The sequence below is a fragment of the Phaenicophaeus curvirostris genome, chromosome 24 (assembly GCF_032191515.1).
Source record: "Phaenicophaeus curvirostris isolate KB17595 chromosome 24, BPBGC_Pcur_1.0, whole genome shotgun sequence".
In the NCBI taxonomy this organism is placed as follows: Eukaryota; Metazoa; Chordata; class Aves; order Cuculiformes; family Cuculidae; genus Phaenicophaeus; species Phaenicophaeus curvirostris.
The window spans coordinates 6928642-6944023 of record NC_091415.1 but is presented as its reverse complement, the minus strand read 5'-3'; the positions used below and the strand labels follow the sequence as shown (position 1 = coordinate 6944023).

General features: G+C 55.3%; 1 protein-coding gene across 2 annotated transcripts in view; it reads right to left on the bottom strand.

Moving 5' to 3' along the window:
* Positions 1-15382, bottom strand: part of CSRP1 (cysteine and glycine rich protein 1) — a 269990-nt gene continuing 254608 nt past the window's right edge. The window contains exons 1-6 of one of the 2 annotated variants that reach the window (XM_069875808.1): positions 14725-14747; positions 9239-9351; positions 3441-3609; positions 2903-3029; positions 976-1069; positions 1-434 (exon numbers count right to left, since the gene is read on the bottom strand). In XM_069875808.1, the coding sequence (XP_069731909.1) occupies positions 358-434; positions 976-1069; positions 2903-3029; positions 3441-3609; positions 9239-9350 (579 nt within the window). In that variant the 5' untranslated portion in view covers position 9351; positions 14725-14747 and the 3' untranslated portion in view covers positions 1-357. Of the gene's footprint in view, positions 435-975; positions 1070-2902; positions 3030-3440; positions 3610-9238; positions 9352-14724; positions 14748-15382 lie in introns of those variants that run through there. The other variant, XM_069875809.1, reaches the window with a different exon arrangement.

Below are 15382 nucleotides of genomic sequence, written 5' to 3'. Positions count from 1 at the left end.
TGGGTCAGCTTTGCTGTTTATTGCTTGCTCGGTGACACGGCGTGGCACGGCTGAGCTTGCATCCCGGCGGGATGGGCAATGCGGAGCAGGACGTTTCGGGCACAGGAGCCTCGCTGCAGGCGGGTGCGAGCTGTCTCCCCCCAGCACCTGCCCCAGCAGGACCCGACGGGGATGATGTTGGGACTCCCACAGCTTCGGGGTACGCTGGGTCAGGGCGGGGAGGAAGGGGCTCGTGCTGTGAAGCAGCGGGTGGTTACTGATGATGGTGAGGATGGTCACTGCGGTGCGGCGAGGGTCGGGCAGCATGGGCTGGTCCAGAAAAGCCCTGAGCGAGTGGAAATCCCGGCTCCTGGTGCCTCACTGCGAGTGGACCAGCGCCCCAGCGCCTTGCCCAAAGCCAAAGCCCTTGGGACCAAAGTTCTTGGCGTAGCAACCTGCAGAGGATGGGAAGAGAGAGATGGGTAAGGCCAGCAGCTGAATGTAGTTCTGCAGGCAGCCTTTGCAGAGTGAGTTGTTTTGAAGAAATAGCCAACATTCGCTTGCAGAGCAAGGAACATGAGCACTGAGCCAATGCGGCACCTGTCCTCCCTCCCTCTGCCTCCTGGATGGATTGGTTTGCAGTGATAATTACGCCTTGTACAAAGCTCTTTTACAAAAGGACTGTGCTCTTCCCAGACTGCTTTTGGCCTTACTTTGGGAACACCTTGACTCGTACAAAATGCCACTTTAAGCACTCCTCCTCTTGAAGCAAGCACTGCCTAAACAGGATGGGGTTTGCTGGTTTTGTTGGGCAAACAGAGAGTCCCAAAGCACAGAGGGAAATCCCCTGGCTCTGCAGGCACAGCCAGCCCCCATAAGCAACTGGAGGATCACCACCTCCCCAAACCTCAGTCCCATCCTGGTTTTCAGGGGTTTTCATCACCTGCCTCCCCGCTTCAAAGCCCAGGACAAGCCCACAAGGAAGGGGACACTCACCTTTGCAGTAGATCTCCCCGTCTTTGTCTGCCAGGGTGGTGGACTCCAGGCTTTTGCCGCACTTGGCACAGCGGAAGCAAGACTTGTGCCAGGACTGTGGGACAGGAGCAGAGCCTGGTCAGACAACCCCCAGGACAGGGCAGCGATGCTTTGGCTACCCTTTTTCAGCTGAAAGCCATTTCCCCTTGTCCTATCCCTGCACTCCCGGATGAAGAGCCCCTCCCCAGTTTTCCTGGAGCCCCTTTCACTACTGGAAGATACAAAGAGGAATCATCAGGTGTGGACACTGTTCCCATGTTGATCTGGTTTTAGAGAGCTTTCGCCCTCACTTGCAGCAGTCATTTGTGAAATAATTTGTACAATTATCTGTATGAAGCAATCTCCTCCCTCTTTGGCGACTGCCCTCTCCAAAGCTCCATGATAAATCTCCCAGTTATCCAGCTGAGATCCACTGCTGCTGTACATCAGCCGGGGGGGGCGGCAGGGCTGGGACACCTGCCCCCGCACAACTACAGCTCCAAGGAAGGCAACAAACAGACACCAAGAATGCAGAAATCAGCCAGTGTTTAAAAATAAAACTCCCCCACGACTCCACAAGTCCTCTGGGGATAAATTAGCTCACAGACTTTGAACAGACCTAGAGTAGCCAGAGCTGCTCACAGAGGAATTCAAACAAACACTTTGGAAAACAGGAAACCTTTTTTGGAAGAAAATGTGAAATTAAGGGGCTGGAGGCAGCAGATGGAGTCATCCAGCAAACATGAGCACATGAAATACATGCTCTGGAATCCTCTCTGGGTCACTTGAGTGTAATTACTTTGCCAGCTTTGATTCCCCATAAACATCGGTGCCAGAAGCCCACCAGGAAGCTCAGATCATGATTTTACGGGTAAGTTTGGCTTCTCACTCTGGGCTGACCCTTAATGTGTCCATCACAAATTCCTGCACTGTCAGCCAGGGCATGATGATGCTGGGAGCTCTTTCTCTTGACCAGATGCCTCCTTTCCTTGTTCTGGGGACAGGGGACAAACACAGAAACCCCAGGGAGAAGGAAACACAGCAGGGGTGACCCAATGTCTCCAGTGAGGCTTCCCCAACATGGTCATCCCATGCCCTGCAGCATAAAGCCAAGCAGCCTGACCCAGCTGCCCTGGCAAGCTCTGCACATGTACCCAGCCTTAGAGGGAATGTTGCTTCAAGCCAGGGATCTCGCCTGGGGTCCCAGGGCTGACAGAGCAGAAGGTGTTTCCATGCCTTACTAGGCTTCCCAGAGCTGGGCTGGGATAAGCCCATAGCTCAGAACACAAAGGACCCTGAAGAAGTGATGAATTTGACATAGGAAGTACCAGGGCTGTTGCAGAGCATCCTTCACATCTGACCCCAAGCAGACTCAGTCCACCAGCAAAAACAGCCCAAGAGAGAGGCACCAAACCTGTGCCCACACCTCCAACCACCCTGCCCTGCCTGTGGCCAGTGCTGACCACTGGAATTCATTCCCTGCCCCAGATCTGTGCCGGTCCATCCCAGCCTGTGGTACAGGGTGGAGGATTGTTTGACATCACACTTGCTCAGCTGGCAGTGGCAGCAGCCATGGCTCACAACACTGTTCATCCTCCCAACACATCTAACAACTGGGAGGTCCACGGTGACCTCTGCTGAGCAGTGCTTCAAAACTTTAGTATAAAATGTATTTGCCTCTTATTTACAAGGAGAAGCTGACGTCCAGGCATGCCCAGCTCTCCTTTTGATGCCAGGCTCCCAGGTCAGCACAGCCGTGCACCCCAAGCCCAGCCCCAGCTGGAGGTGCTGGTAGACCAGCCTGCAGCAAGCAGCCTGTGGGCCAGGTCAAGACCTCCTCGGAAGGTCTCCCTGCCACACAGCAACTTGTGAGGGTTGTGTGCCCCATTTACTCCATCACCCTTCTCACCTTTCCAGCTCCAATCACCTTCTCGGCTGCATACACCGCTTGACCACAGCGAGGGCATCCATCAGCACCTCCAACTTTCTGGGCCATTCTGGACGCATTAGGGTTGGTGGGTCGGTGGGGCTGACCCCTGTGGATGGGAAGGAGTTCATGATCAGGGCTGGAGGAGCAAGGTGAAGGAGGGAAGAGCTATGGGATCACAAATCCCAAACCAGTTGTGAAGGGCTGGAGCTTTAGACACAATCTGTTGAGCCCCATGGAAACCTGAGCCTCACGACTGCAAGCGAGGAGGGGATGGGCAGTGTGCTCAGGCAATGGGGACGTGCTCAGGCAATGGGGACGTGTTCATCAAACCCCATCCCACCCTGCAAACAGGGTTCAGTGGGTTTTCCCTGAGGAGCAGGAAGGCAGGGCAGCCCACGGCACTCTGCCACTGCTGGGAGTTCAGCATGGGCTACATAGTCAAGCACCACAAGCGGTCAGATGTGGGGAGAAGGTGCCCTCAACAGCCCCCAGATTTGAAAACGAGACTTAAACTTACTCTTCATATTTGATTCCCAGAGATTCGCCCTTGTCGGTGCTCAGGGTCCCTGCTCCCTGCCCGTATCCATAGCCCTTGGGGCCGTACTTCTTGCCGTAGCAGGACTTGCAGTAGATCTCCTCACCATGCACAGCAACGGTGGTGCTGTCCAAGTTCTTTTTACAGACCACTAGAAAAGAGGGGAGGGGCTGTCATTAGCACCCAGAGCTCACTAATTAGCCGGAGAAAACAAGTCATCACAAGGGATGGTGCAGCTCAACTTTCAAGGAGCAAGGAAACCCTTGACAAGATCCTTGTTAAAGGGAGGGTGTGCAAAGCAGCCAGAGATAAGGACCACAACAAGAACAGTGTCCGGCTATAAAAGGAAGCAACCAACAAAGCTGCAAGGTTGATACTCAGAAAAAGCTCTGTTAACCCTGTTGGTGCTGGTGGCGTGGAGATGCACTTAAACCAGGGAGGGGTTGCAATTTCCCTCCGGGCAGCTCTGCCATGCTCCTCGTCCGCTGCAAACACGCAATGATGGGCACTCAGGGGAAGCAATGTCAGCAAAGTGACGTTCCTTGTGTTTAGACAGACTAAAAGCAGCCCTGCAGCCACTACCACAACTGATGCACTGGAAGCTGTTTGGTACATGTTGTGCACAGTTGCCTCTCCAGACCCCAAGACCATGATGGAAGAGTTCATGATGTCGTGTCACCCTGGTCCCTGCCACGATGAGGGCATGCGCAAAGGGTGGTCTCAGGTGAGGACCACTAACTCAGCTGGGTGTTCAAGCATCAAGATCAATGTGGGGTGTAAAATGGGACAGGAGGAGGCAGCAGCGAGGCTTGGAGTCCCAGCTGACCCATCCAGAGCTCGACCTTGGTGCTGCGCTCAGGCTACATAGATTCTTCTCCCAATTTTTAGGTTTTCCAGACCCCTGTCCCAAACCTCACCTCAGTCTCCACATTGGCTTCCAAACCCTTCCTGGAACACGCTGCAATCCAGAGCAGGAGGTGAGCAGCACCCAACCAGGAATGCAGTCACCACCAGTGTTTACCTGCATTGGTGCTGGATGCAGGTGCCTGGGACAGAGTCCACAGTCCCAAAACCAGATCCTGTTACAGCTGCGACACAGCCTTCCCCATCCCACTTACAGGTCTTAAACGTCACGGCTCCCAGCCATCTGCCGGCCTCTTCACCAGCGGAAAAGGTCCTTGGCCTTTACCAATCTCACAGGAATGCAAACACAGCAGAGGTCTCCTCCCTGCAGTGCAAACCGCAGCACTGAACATGGGGACAAGAGCCAGCCTTCCTCAGCCCAATTTCTAAATATGGTCCTTCTCCTCCAGGCTATGGAGAACCCCGTGTACTGCTGCTGTGAGAAGGAGGTGGAAAGGGAAACGTGTCCTGCCTTCTAAGGAGGATCTGGCAGGGCCACCTCCTAGCTGTGAGCTCTCCTGTCCCACCACAGCAGGAGCTGGGGACAGAGCACCCATCCCTGCTGAGAAAGACCAGATCAGGCAACTGATCCCACAGCCACCATGCCAACGGACTGGGGTTGTCTCCACGTTACCCAGGAGCTCATCAAGAGCAACTTTGCATTCACACAGAACCCCCAGGGGGGGAATTTGTGCACTCCTGCTGGCACATGCGAAGTGCTTTGTCCTAGGGGTAGGGCTGAATGACCTCAATGGCATCTGTCTTTCTCTCTCACTGTGCTGGGTGGGTTTGGAGCTCTGACCTATGCTTTTGCAGCCCCCATCTGCACAAGCCAAAGGCTCTTTAAGAGGCAGCAGAAAAATTCTTTCCCAGTCTGCTTCCTAGAAATCAACCCCAGCTCCCCGGTTTCTGCATAGCAGAAATTCCAGGGCACCACACTCATCGAGTTAAGGACCCTTTGTTTTTCTAAGAGCTCCAGAGTTGCTCCACAAAACAATTAGACAAGAGCTGCTGCTACTTTCATACTTTCAGAGGCCAAATGGCATTACAGCACATTTCTGCACATACCATTGACTCAGTTGGGCTGATGCCACCGAGTCAGTCACCGAGTCACTCCCTGCCAATCTCCTCTGCTCATGCCCTGTGGTAGGTTTGGCTCCTTTTTGATTTATTTTTGATACATCAGGTCAAAGTATTTGTTTTCCTCCCCTAAAGAAAATGGGTTCATGTTCCCTGAAGAGGCCCAAAAGCAGCACTGGGTAACAGGCTGGGAGTGCAGGAGCTGGGTGCAGCTCAGCATCACCCACAGCCGGTGGCCCGGGGCTGAGGACAGCAGCAGCACTGTGGGGTGTCCTGCGACCGCGGCCGCAGCTGGAGACCCCACAGCCAGGGTGGGCAGAACTGCTGGGTACATGTGGGGTGGGATTCTGTACATCTGCAAAGCACAGGAGCCCTGGCTGTGGTTCGCTCAGTACCACTCTCTGGTGAGTTCATAGAATCATAGAATCACCAGGTTGGAAAAGACCCACAGGATCATTGAGTCCAACCAAACACTGAACCATGCACCTCAGCACCTCATCCACCCGTCCCTTAAACCCCTCCAGGGAAGGTGACTCAACCCCCTCCCTGGGCAGCCTCTGCCAGTGTGCAATGACCCTTTCTGTGAAAAATTTTTTCCTAATGTCAGCCTGAACCTCCCTTGGTGGAGCTTGAGGCCATTCCCTCTCATCCTGTCCCCTGTCACTTGGGAGAAGAGCCCAGCTCCCTGCTCTCCACAACCTCCTTTCAGGGAGTTGGAGAGAGCAATGAGGTCTCCCCTCAGCCTCCTCTTCTTCAGGCTGAACACCCCCAGCTCTCTCAGCCGCTCCTCTTGTTCTCCAGCCCCTTCCCCAGCTACGTTGCTCTTCTCTGGACTCACTCCAGAGCCTCAACATCCAAACACGCTGTTTCTGATCCAAGCCAAGATGCCATTGGCCTTCTTGGCCACCTGGGCCACTGCTGGCTCATGTTCAGTCGCTGTCAACCAACACCCCCAGGTCCTTCTCCTCCAGGCAGCTTTTCATGAGCGACGTGGGATGAGCTTCTTCTCCGCTTTGGCCAGTTGTTCCCTTCTCAAGGCAGTGCCTTTGGCTTGATTTCTCTGTGTCCCAGGTGCCAGCACCCCATGGCAGCACCTTTCTCTAAGCAACTCAGCCACGGAGAACAGCAAAGCAGCACCACATCCCCGTGCTGAGGTCCTGCATTGACATGGACTCGGGTGGCAAAAGCCGGTGGTGGTGGGGAGAGCAGGGTAACATTCTCCACCCTCCTTATCGGAGGCTGCAGAAGAAACACAGGTTCCTGTCGCAGAGAGCAGCCACATTAAGGACACAGCCTGCCACCCCTCTGCCCACCTGGGAAAGCCTCTCCACAGCTCCATTTCTTAGTTTTTTCAAGCCAAAGCAAGGTTTCCAGCCTGGAAACTCTCACGTACGAAACCTATCGGCCACGGTGACCTCTCTTGACACCATGCAAGGAGCAGAGATGCAGCAACAGCCTCTGTTTCTCACATCTGCATCCATCTGTGCATGCCACATCCTAGGCGAACTGGCCAAGAACTATCCAGTGTTGGTGCCAGGTGGACACAGGAGCATGGCAGGGATCAGCAGACACTATGACACAGCAGACACCTATGAGGACACTGGTATTACCCAGCTGGAATCACAGAATCATAGAATCATAGAATAACCAGGTTGGAAGAGACCCACCAGATCATTGAGTCCAACCATTCCCATCAATCACTAAACCATGTCCCTCAGCACCTCGTCCACCCGTGCCTTAAACCCCTCCGGGGAAGGTGACTCAACTCCCTCCCTGGGCAGCCTCTGACAGTGCCCAATGACCCTTTCTGTGAAAAAGTTTTTCCTAATGTCCAGCCTGAACCTCCCCTGGTGGAGCTTGAGGCCATTCCCTCTTGTCCTGTCCCCTGTCACTTGGGAGAAGAGCCCAGCTCCCTCCTCTCCACAACCTCCTTTCAGGGAGTTGGAGAGAGCAATGAGGTCTCCCCTCAGCCTCCTCTTCTCCAGGCTAAACACCCCCAGCTCTCTCAGCCGTTCCTCATCAGGCCTGTTCTCCAGCCCCCTCACCAGCTTTGTTGCTCTTCTCTGGACTCGCTCCAGAGCCTCAACATCCAGTAGAATAGGTCTACTGGGATTCATTCTAGCTGTGTGCCTGTTCACAGAACCTCGGTCTGCTCGGTGCCCACATAGAAAAGATCACATCTGAGCTCCCTAATGAGATGGTGGGACTGGGAACAGAGTACAGGGACCAGCTGAGAAAATGTGAAACCTCAGTGGGACCTTGCTGCAAGGACAGCTCTGGCGATGCACTCCTCTATATTGTGTCCAGTTCTGAAATCCCCAACATGAGAAGATGGAACTGTTGGCACATGCCCAAAGGAGGACATGAGGATGACCTGAGGGCTGGAGCAGCTCTGCTGTGAGGACAGCCTGAGAGACTTAGGGTTGTTGAGCCTGGAGAAGAGAAGGCTGCAGGGAGACCTTAGAGCAGCTTCCAGTACAGAAAGGGGCTCCAGGAAAGCTGGGGAGGGACTTTATACACGGGCCTAGAGTGACAGGATGAGGGGAAATGGCTTTAAATTGGAGGGGGGAAGATTATATTAGAGATTAGGAAGAAATTCTTCACCATGAGGGTGGGGAGGCCCTGGCCTGGGTTGCCCAGAGCAGTGGTGGCTGCCCCATCCCTGGAGGGGTTCAAGGCCAGGCTGGATGGGGTTTGGAGCCCCTGATCCAGTGGGAGGTGTCCCTGCCCATGGCAGGAGTGGGGAGCCAGTTGATCTTTAAGGTCCAACCCAAACCATTCTATGATCTGTCACAGAGCAGCAGGAGCAACATGTTGATGAGCCATCAGTGGTCACAAGAAACACGTCTGCTCCTGCTGACACATGAGAATCACTGGTTCTGTCTTCAAGGGCCTGGTAAAACACATGCTGAGGACAGTGATTATCTTTATGTTCCAAGATCCTGCAGCCACTCTGGGAGTAGATGCCCCAGGTCTAAGGAGCTCCTCTCAGCAATGTAACACTCACCCATCCCTGCACTGCTGCCCTGGTCCCCCAAAAAGGACAGGAAAGGTTTCTGGGGAGCTGCAGCATGAATCCGAGAGGATCTGTAGGTTTCTGCAGAGCAGGCAGTGGAAGAGACCTCTGTGCTAAGTTATTCCACAGCCAGATCTTGTTCTGCTACCCTTCCCAGGAGATGACACTTGGGTCCAAACATACAACAGGGACACCTTCCACAATAGTTGACTTCCAGTCAGTCTGGAGATGATGCTTTAGCACTTCACATTAGGCTTTCCATCAGTGGAAGAGCTGGGACAGGACCACATCTTCCTCCCATCGTCTCCTGAGACACAGAAACAGGTCCCATGCCAGCTCCCAAGACCCAATCATGTTTTTAGTGAGGCAAAGCCACTTGAGAGACTAAAACCAGCTTCACCTCAGAGCAGTGCATGGGATATGCCACCTGCTGCCACTGCTGTTTGGAGACTCCTTGTCTCATGCTCCAGCCCTGAACATCTGGAAATAGTCTAGAGGACTCAGCCTAGCCTTTCCCTGGTGTCTTTGTGGGGGTGCTGGCTGAGGTCAGCCCTGACAGCCTGGACAGTCCCTGGTGTCCCGGGGTGATCTGAGTTCCTTCAGCAGAACTAACTCCCAAGTCTGTAAGAAAGCAGAAACCCTGCCATATGGCTCCCGCAGCTCCTTTGTAGAGGAATCCTAACGAGCATTTACACAGCCCATAAACAGGACATGACGGGGCGCCCAGCGGCGGAGAGCCAGGAAGCAGGGTGGGAAGGGCAAGGGAAGGGCTGGTACTCACTGCACAAGAAGCAGGACTTGTGGAAGCTGCTGCCTTCACATTGCACCTCCTCGGCAAAGTAAACCGCCTTCTGGCACACGCCACACTTCTTTCCTCCTCCCCAGTTCGGCATCCTGCAGAGAAGGCAGAGTCAGAAATCGCGTCAGGGTGGGAGGCCGGGCTGGGCTGGAGGCAGGGATGGGGCAGAGCGAGGCAGATGCAGTGGGCACCCACCAGCAGCGCTCCAGCAGCTGCTCCACACCTGCACATGTGGAGACCACCCACGGATGTTTGCTGTTTGCACAGATTGGCACGTCTGGTAATTATCAGAGTTGGCAGGAGTCAGGATGGCCACGCAACCTATCAGGACAGCACACAGAAGCATCAGCTGCCTCTGAGGGATGACTGGTCCTGCCAGTCAGGAGCAGCAGAAATCCCCCTGTCCTGGAAGCTGTGGGATCTCACAGCTCCTTTCTGTGCCAGGAAAAGGCAGCAGGACAATGAAGGGAGGCGGTAATCGCCGAGGGACCCACGGTGCCAGCACCTCGTCAGACCACAGCCCTTCTATCACCCCTTGACTGGGCAACGCAGCAATGGCCAACGGCGTACAACCAGTGTACAGGCTGTCACCCCAGCTGGAAACAGTTCCAGCTTCTGCTCTTTAAACACCTCTTCCACTTCTGCTACCACAGGGCAGGAGTATAACCGGGGTTGCCCAAAGGGCAGGAGCTGACCCCCGATCCCACCAACCGCAGTGTCTCCCACAGCACCGTTAGCTTGGGCCTCTCCTGGCCATCTGCTCACAAGTTCCACCTCTACGCGGGCATCTCAGTCCCTCGGGATGCAGGAACAGTCACGGAGGCTGGGAAGTCAGCAGCCCTAGGGACATGTGCAGGGCAGACACCTGAGCACCAACCTAAGCTACCATGCAGGGCCTTGGCAGGACATAAATGCTTCTATTTCTTTCTCCTCTTTCCTGAAACATATCTGATGAGACATGATCAAGAGGCCCCTTGATCTAGAAACTTGCAGATAACCCCAAAACACTGCGAGCAGCTAATGCTGGTGGCAGAGCTCCAACACAGAGGGGCCGTGGCACCTTTGAAGGTGGGCCAGCACAAACCTCAAGACATTCAACAACAAAGTCCTGCAAGGAGGGCGGTGGGCTGGCTGAGTGTGGCTGAGGAGGATCTAACAGCAGCCTAGGGTTACTACAAAGACAACAAAACCAAACACACTTTGTTGATGCCCAATGATACGAGAAGGGTCAAGGGCACAGTTGCAGCTTGGGAGGTCTCCTGAGGCCTCTCCTCCCCATCAGCATTTCTGTAATTCCCCATCCTACTCCCACAGGAGAACAGGCAGCAGACGTCAGCCTCCCCGTCACAGCAGGACGAGGTCCCCTAAACCAAACACCATTTTCACACCACCCGATGTGCCACCCCACACAGGTGCAGGGTCTCATCCCCTCCCTCGACTCAGACGCACGGCTGTGAGGAAGGGCATCTGGGTCTGCCAGGCACACCGGGGGCTCAGCCTTTACGGCCACTCCTTGCAGCAGCTCCGAGTCCCTGGGTCACCATGGGCGGCTGCAGCCCCATTGCCAGGTCCCTGGTCCCCAACCACACGGCAGAGCCAGGCAATGCCCTGCCAGCCGGGGAGGTGGGTGCCAAACCCAGCGGCACTGGGGGCTGCGTAAGCATCAGACGGAGCGGTGAGGGAGCATGAAGCACTGCAAACCCTCTGCTCACAGGCGCAGTGAGATCTCTGTACCTTCCAGTGCACCGGAAAGTCTTGCTCTTCCCTGTGTGAGAGTATTTTGTGAGATAATGGAAAAGAGAAATGGATCTCAACCCGGTTAGCAGGGCTGGCAGGGCTGCGCAGAGACTCTGCCCCACGCGTGCCTGGCTGCACACCCGCCCCTGGATGCACAGAAGGTCCCAGGGCAGGACAGACAGACAGACAGAGCTGTGCCGGGTGCAGGGACCGGAGAGGAGGCTGTGCTGGCTCCAGGGAGCCGTGTTCGGGCTGTGATCCTAGCAGCCGGGAAGTCTCTTTTCTGAGTGCCCTGCGGGCTGGGCTTCCCATCACCACACAGCCCGTGCCAAATCCCTCCCTCCCAGCCTGGTCGTCCTAGTCCCAGCCTTTGCATTGCCTTAAAAGGGCACAAGCTGTTTCTCTGCAGAGCTTGTTTTTGATCCTTGTAGCAGGGAAGGGCCCGACCTGGCTCAGGAGTTTCCTTGGAGGGCAGAAACATCCAGCAGCACTCCCCGCCAGCCCAGGCAGCAGAGATGCCCAAGCTTGCACCGCGTGGGATCCCACTGGTCCCTTTGCCACCTGTGTCAGAGCCCTCATCAGGAATAACGCAACGCTGGCTATAATTTGTGCGGGTGCCCCATCTCTTTCCAAACACAGCAGCCGGCAAACCCCATCTCTGTGAACCCCCAGCCCTGATTTTGGTCGGCAGCCTCATAGAGACAGCCCCTGTCTCAACACTCCTGCTTTCGCTCCCTGCTCCGCATCAGCAAGCACGCTCCTGGACAGACAGACTGCCCGCTCCTGGACAGACTGCAGGGGTGGTTTGGAGCCAGCTGCTCCCCTCTGCCCTCCAGGACACACTTTTCTCTCTTTCACAGCAGCAGCAAGGGAAGAGGCTTTGTTTGTCTCAAACAACAGGGTTCACCTGGCCAAACGGAGACCCTGGGAGTGGAGGCGTCTGCAAGTCTGTGGAGAGGAAAAGGTGCTCATGGGTGAAACTTGTCTGATGTTTGCCAAAGGAGGAGATCAAGACCTTTTGCTGTTTCTGCCTCCATGCAGTACAAACACCTTTGTTTTGGCAGGTGACTCCCACCATGGGGCACCCAGCAGCACAGATGCAGCCCCAGCAAAGCCACATCAATAGGTGTCTCAGCAGGAACTCCCGGCACACACCAGGATGGATTTTCTGTGGGGAGAGACTGTGAAAATTTGTTCTGGGTATGCATGGGCTTGTGATAACTCCCAGCTTGGCACAGGGCAAGTCCAAGGTAAGATTTAAGTTGCAGGGAATTCCCTCTGAGTCCCCAACACACACAGGGACATGCGGAGGGCCCAACAGGCCACACCAGAGACCAAAAAGCTGTTTATACTAAAGGTCAGTATTGGTAGAAAAGAAAAGAATAGGAGCATCCTGCTCACAGAGCTCAGGACCTGCACCAGCCACCTCGGAAGTAAAACCCTTACATAAGACCCATCATCACAATTCCCTAAATAATGACTGCTTTAAATATGATAGAGATTTTGCAACTGTGTCAACGTTTTCCTCAGAGTACGTTGAACCATGGAGCTGAGCATCAGATTCTGTCCAATTGCAACACTTAGTGACCACAGTTGCCCTCCTCCAGATCGCTGTAAGAACCAAGCGGAACGAGGAACACGAGGTGACTGTCCTGCAAAGACCTCACTGAGCACAGGCAAAAGACACCCAGGGCTGCCAAACCCCACAATTACTTTTCTCCTTCCTGCAGCTCCACATCCCATGTACCACAACTTTGCAGCAAACACAGAGTCCTACAGCCAGCATCCTCCATCCCAAGCACGGCCCAGCCTGGAGGTGGCCCATCACCCACTCTGGATGAGGCAAGGGGCCTCAAAACCCAAGGCAGAATCCTTTCCTCAACAGCCATAGTGCTGGGAAGCACAGACACAAGGGAGGCTTGTGCAGAACCCCACAAGTCTGACATGGTTTGGAGACTGACTCAGACATCTCTGAGGGCTTTCGCATGAGAGGATGGGAGAAAGTCAGAAAGATCCAGAGTGATCCCCATACACAGCTCCCCCACTCTACACCTCCCAAAGCAACAGAGCCAGGTATCACTTCTGGTGCCACTGCTCAGGCAGCTTTCCGGTGCGCTGTGCCTGGGAAGGGGCCAGTGTGAGGCCAGGACCATGCTGAGCTGCTGCCAGACACGGCTGTCACTGAGCCCTCACCAGCTGTGATGTGCCTAACACATCATCATCACCTGTTGACCGCAGTGCTCCCAAGCTTTGGTTACAAAGGCACTTGAAAGGTCCCTATCACAACCAGCTTCCTCAAAGAAAACCTGGAATTGAAGCAGAACAAGAGCCAAAAGCATTTTCAGGTATGCTAAGAAAAGCTACTGACTTCTGCAGTCCAAATCCATAACTTGACCAAGTTCACTTTAGCTTTTGCAAAGCCCTTATTTGCAAAGCCTCGATCAGTCATGTCCTTGTCATTCCGTGGTGCCTCCCAGGACCAGGAACTCAGCCATTTCAGAGGCTTTGGGACATCCCGGCCCCGATCCAAGAGCCAGGAGAGGCCGGTGCTGAGCCCAAACTGGACAGATGGTGCCCATGGGAGCAGGGAAGGCGCTGCACGGGCTGCTGAGCAGCAAGCTCAGCACTCAGTGCTCCTCACTGAGCAGTGAGACCTCCCCAGAGCCAGGGGTGCTCACAGACCCACATCACCTTTCCATCCTCGCCACCAAGACCTGGAAGAGCCAAGAGGTGTAGCATCCAAAGCCAATCTCACACCTAACGGTACTTTAGCACTTGCACTTTCTCACCCAATCCATCCCTCCCAATTCCACGACACCCAGTACTTTTGCCAAGCGCTAATTAACTCCCCCTCCTATGCACTGGCCCTGCTGCCAGTTCTGAGGTTTGGAAAGTGGCACCTGAAGCTGTGCTCAAACAGGCCCTCGGCAACGCAAAACTCCTCTGTAAAGCAACATCACTCCACACCAGGCGAGAGGATGGAGCTGGCTCCTTCTCCCAACTTTATTCAGGCTGCAAAGCGAAGCGACAGCAAAGCCTGCGTTTTGGTGAGGGGATGAGGCACAAGGACTCCACTCACAGCCTGGCCCAAGACCACGACCCTGGGGCTTCCCTTTGCAAAAACGGAACAAGAACTCTTAGTGGGGAGTTAGGATGAACGCCAGCAGAAAGTTTGGTGCCCCGGTGGGAAGTGGTGGCGCTGCACTGCTGCCCGGGTGAACACAGTTCACCAGATCTGATGCAAGAGCTTTGGCTTCCGCATCTGCACCATGTGGAGCGATGCTCACACTGCCTCTTTTCTCGGTGGGCACCGCATGGCAGGGTCCGTGCCCCTGCTGCAGCCCCTGGCCCTGCATCTGCCCCTGGGTGCGGAGGGAGCAGGGGTTCACCCGGCAGATGCAGCAACCAGGGGGTGCAGCTCAAGGGATGCAGGAGTTCATGCAATGTAGGAGCCCAGGGGATGCAGGACCCCGGGGGATGAGGGAGCTCGGGGAATGCAGGAGCTCAGGGGATGCAGGAGCTCGAGGGATGGAGGAGTTCGAGGGATGGAGGAGTTCAGGGGATGAAGGAGCCGGGGGGATGCAGGAGTTCAGGGGGTGCAGGGGTTCGGGGGATGAAGGGGTTGGGGGGATGCAGAGGGGATGCAGAGGGGATACAGGGGTTCGGGGGATGCAGGGGTTGGGGGGATGCAGAGGGGATGCAGGGGTTCGGGGGATGCCGCCCGCACCTACCTGCAGGGCCGGTGTCGGAGCGGGGCTGGGGCCGCCGCCCGCCCGGGGCTTTTGTCGGCGGCGGGGGGGGCGGGACGGGGCGGTGGCGCCGGGCAGCGCTGATGTCACCGAGGAGACGGAGGAGGAGGAAGAGGGGGAGGAGGAGGAGGAGAAGGAGGAACCACCACTGGCCCCAGGACCCCCCGCCCCAGGCACTGCCCTGCTACCCGGACCCCCAGTCCTGGGCACTGCCCCGCCACTGGTCCCAGCACCCTCGCCACCAGCCCCACCGCTACAAGGGTTCAGGATGCTAAGAGACGAGTCGGAGTTGCTAGCAACGTAAATGTTTATTAAATGCGCATAGGAAATCAGGTAACTGACCGGCCAGGGTCGCCCCAGACAATGGAGGACGACCCCGAATCGGTGCACTGAGGAATGTATTTACACTCACACAGACACATGCAGTTTCCAAACAGGCTTTTGCAAGCCAGATAATAAATCAGCTGAGTTTACAGAGTTGTCTTAGTTCGGCAATCTTCAAGGTTGCAGTCCTGTTCTGTGCCAAACAGTTTCTAAACCCCCCTTTTCCTGCCTTCCGCCTTATCTCTGGTCAACTTGTTCCTTACTTGCACAGTGCTGCATTCTTTGAGCTGGCTAATTAACTCCTGCTGGGGCCCAA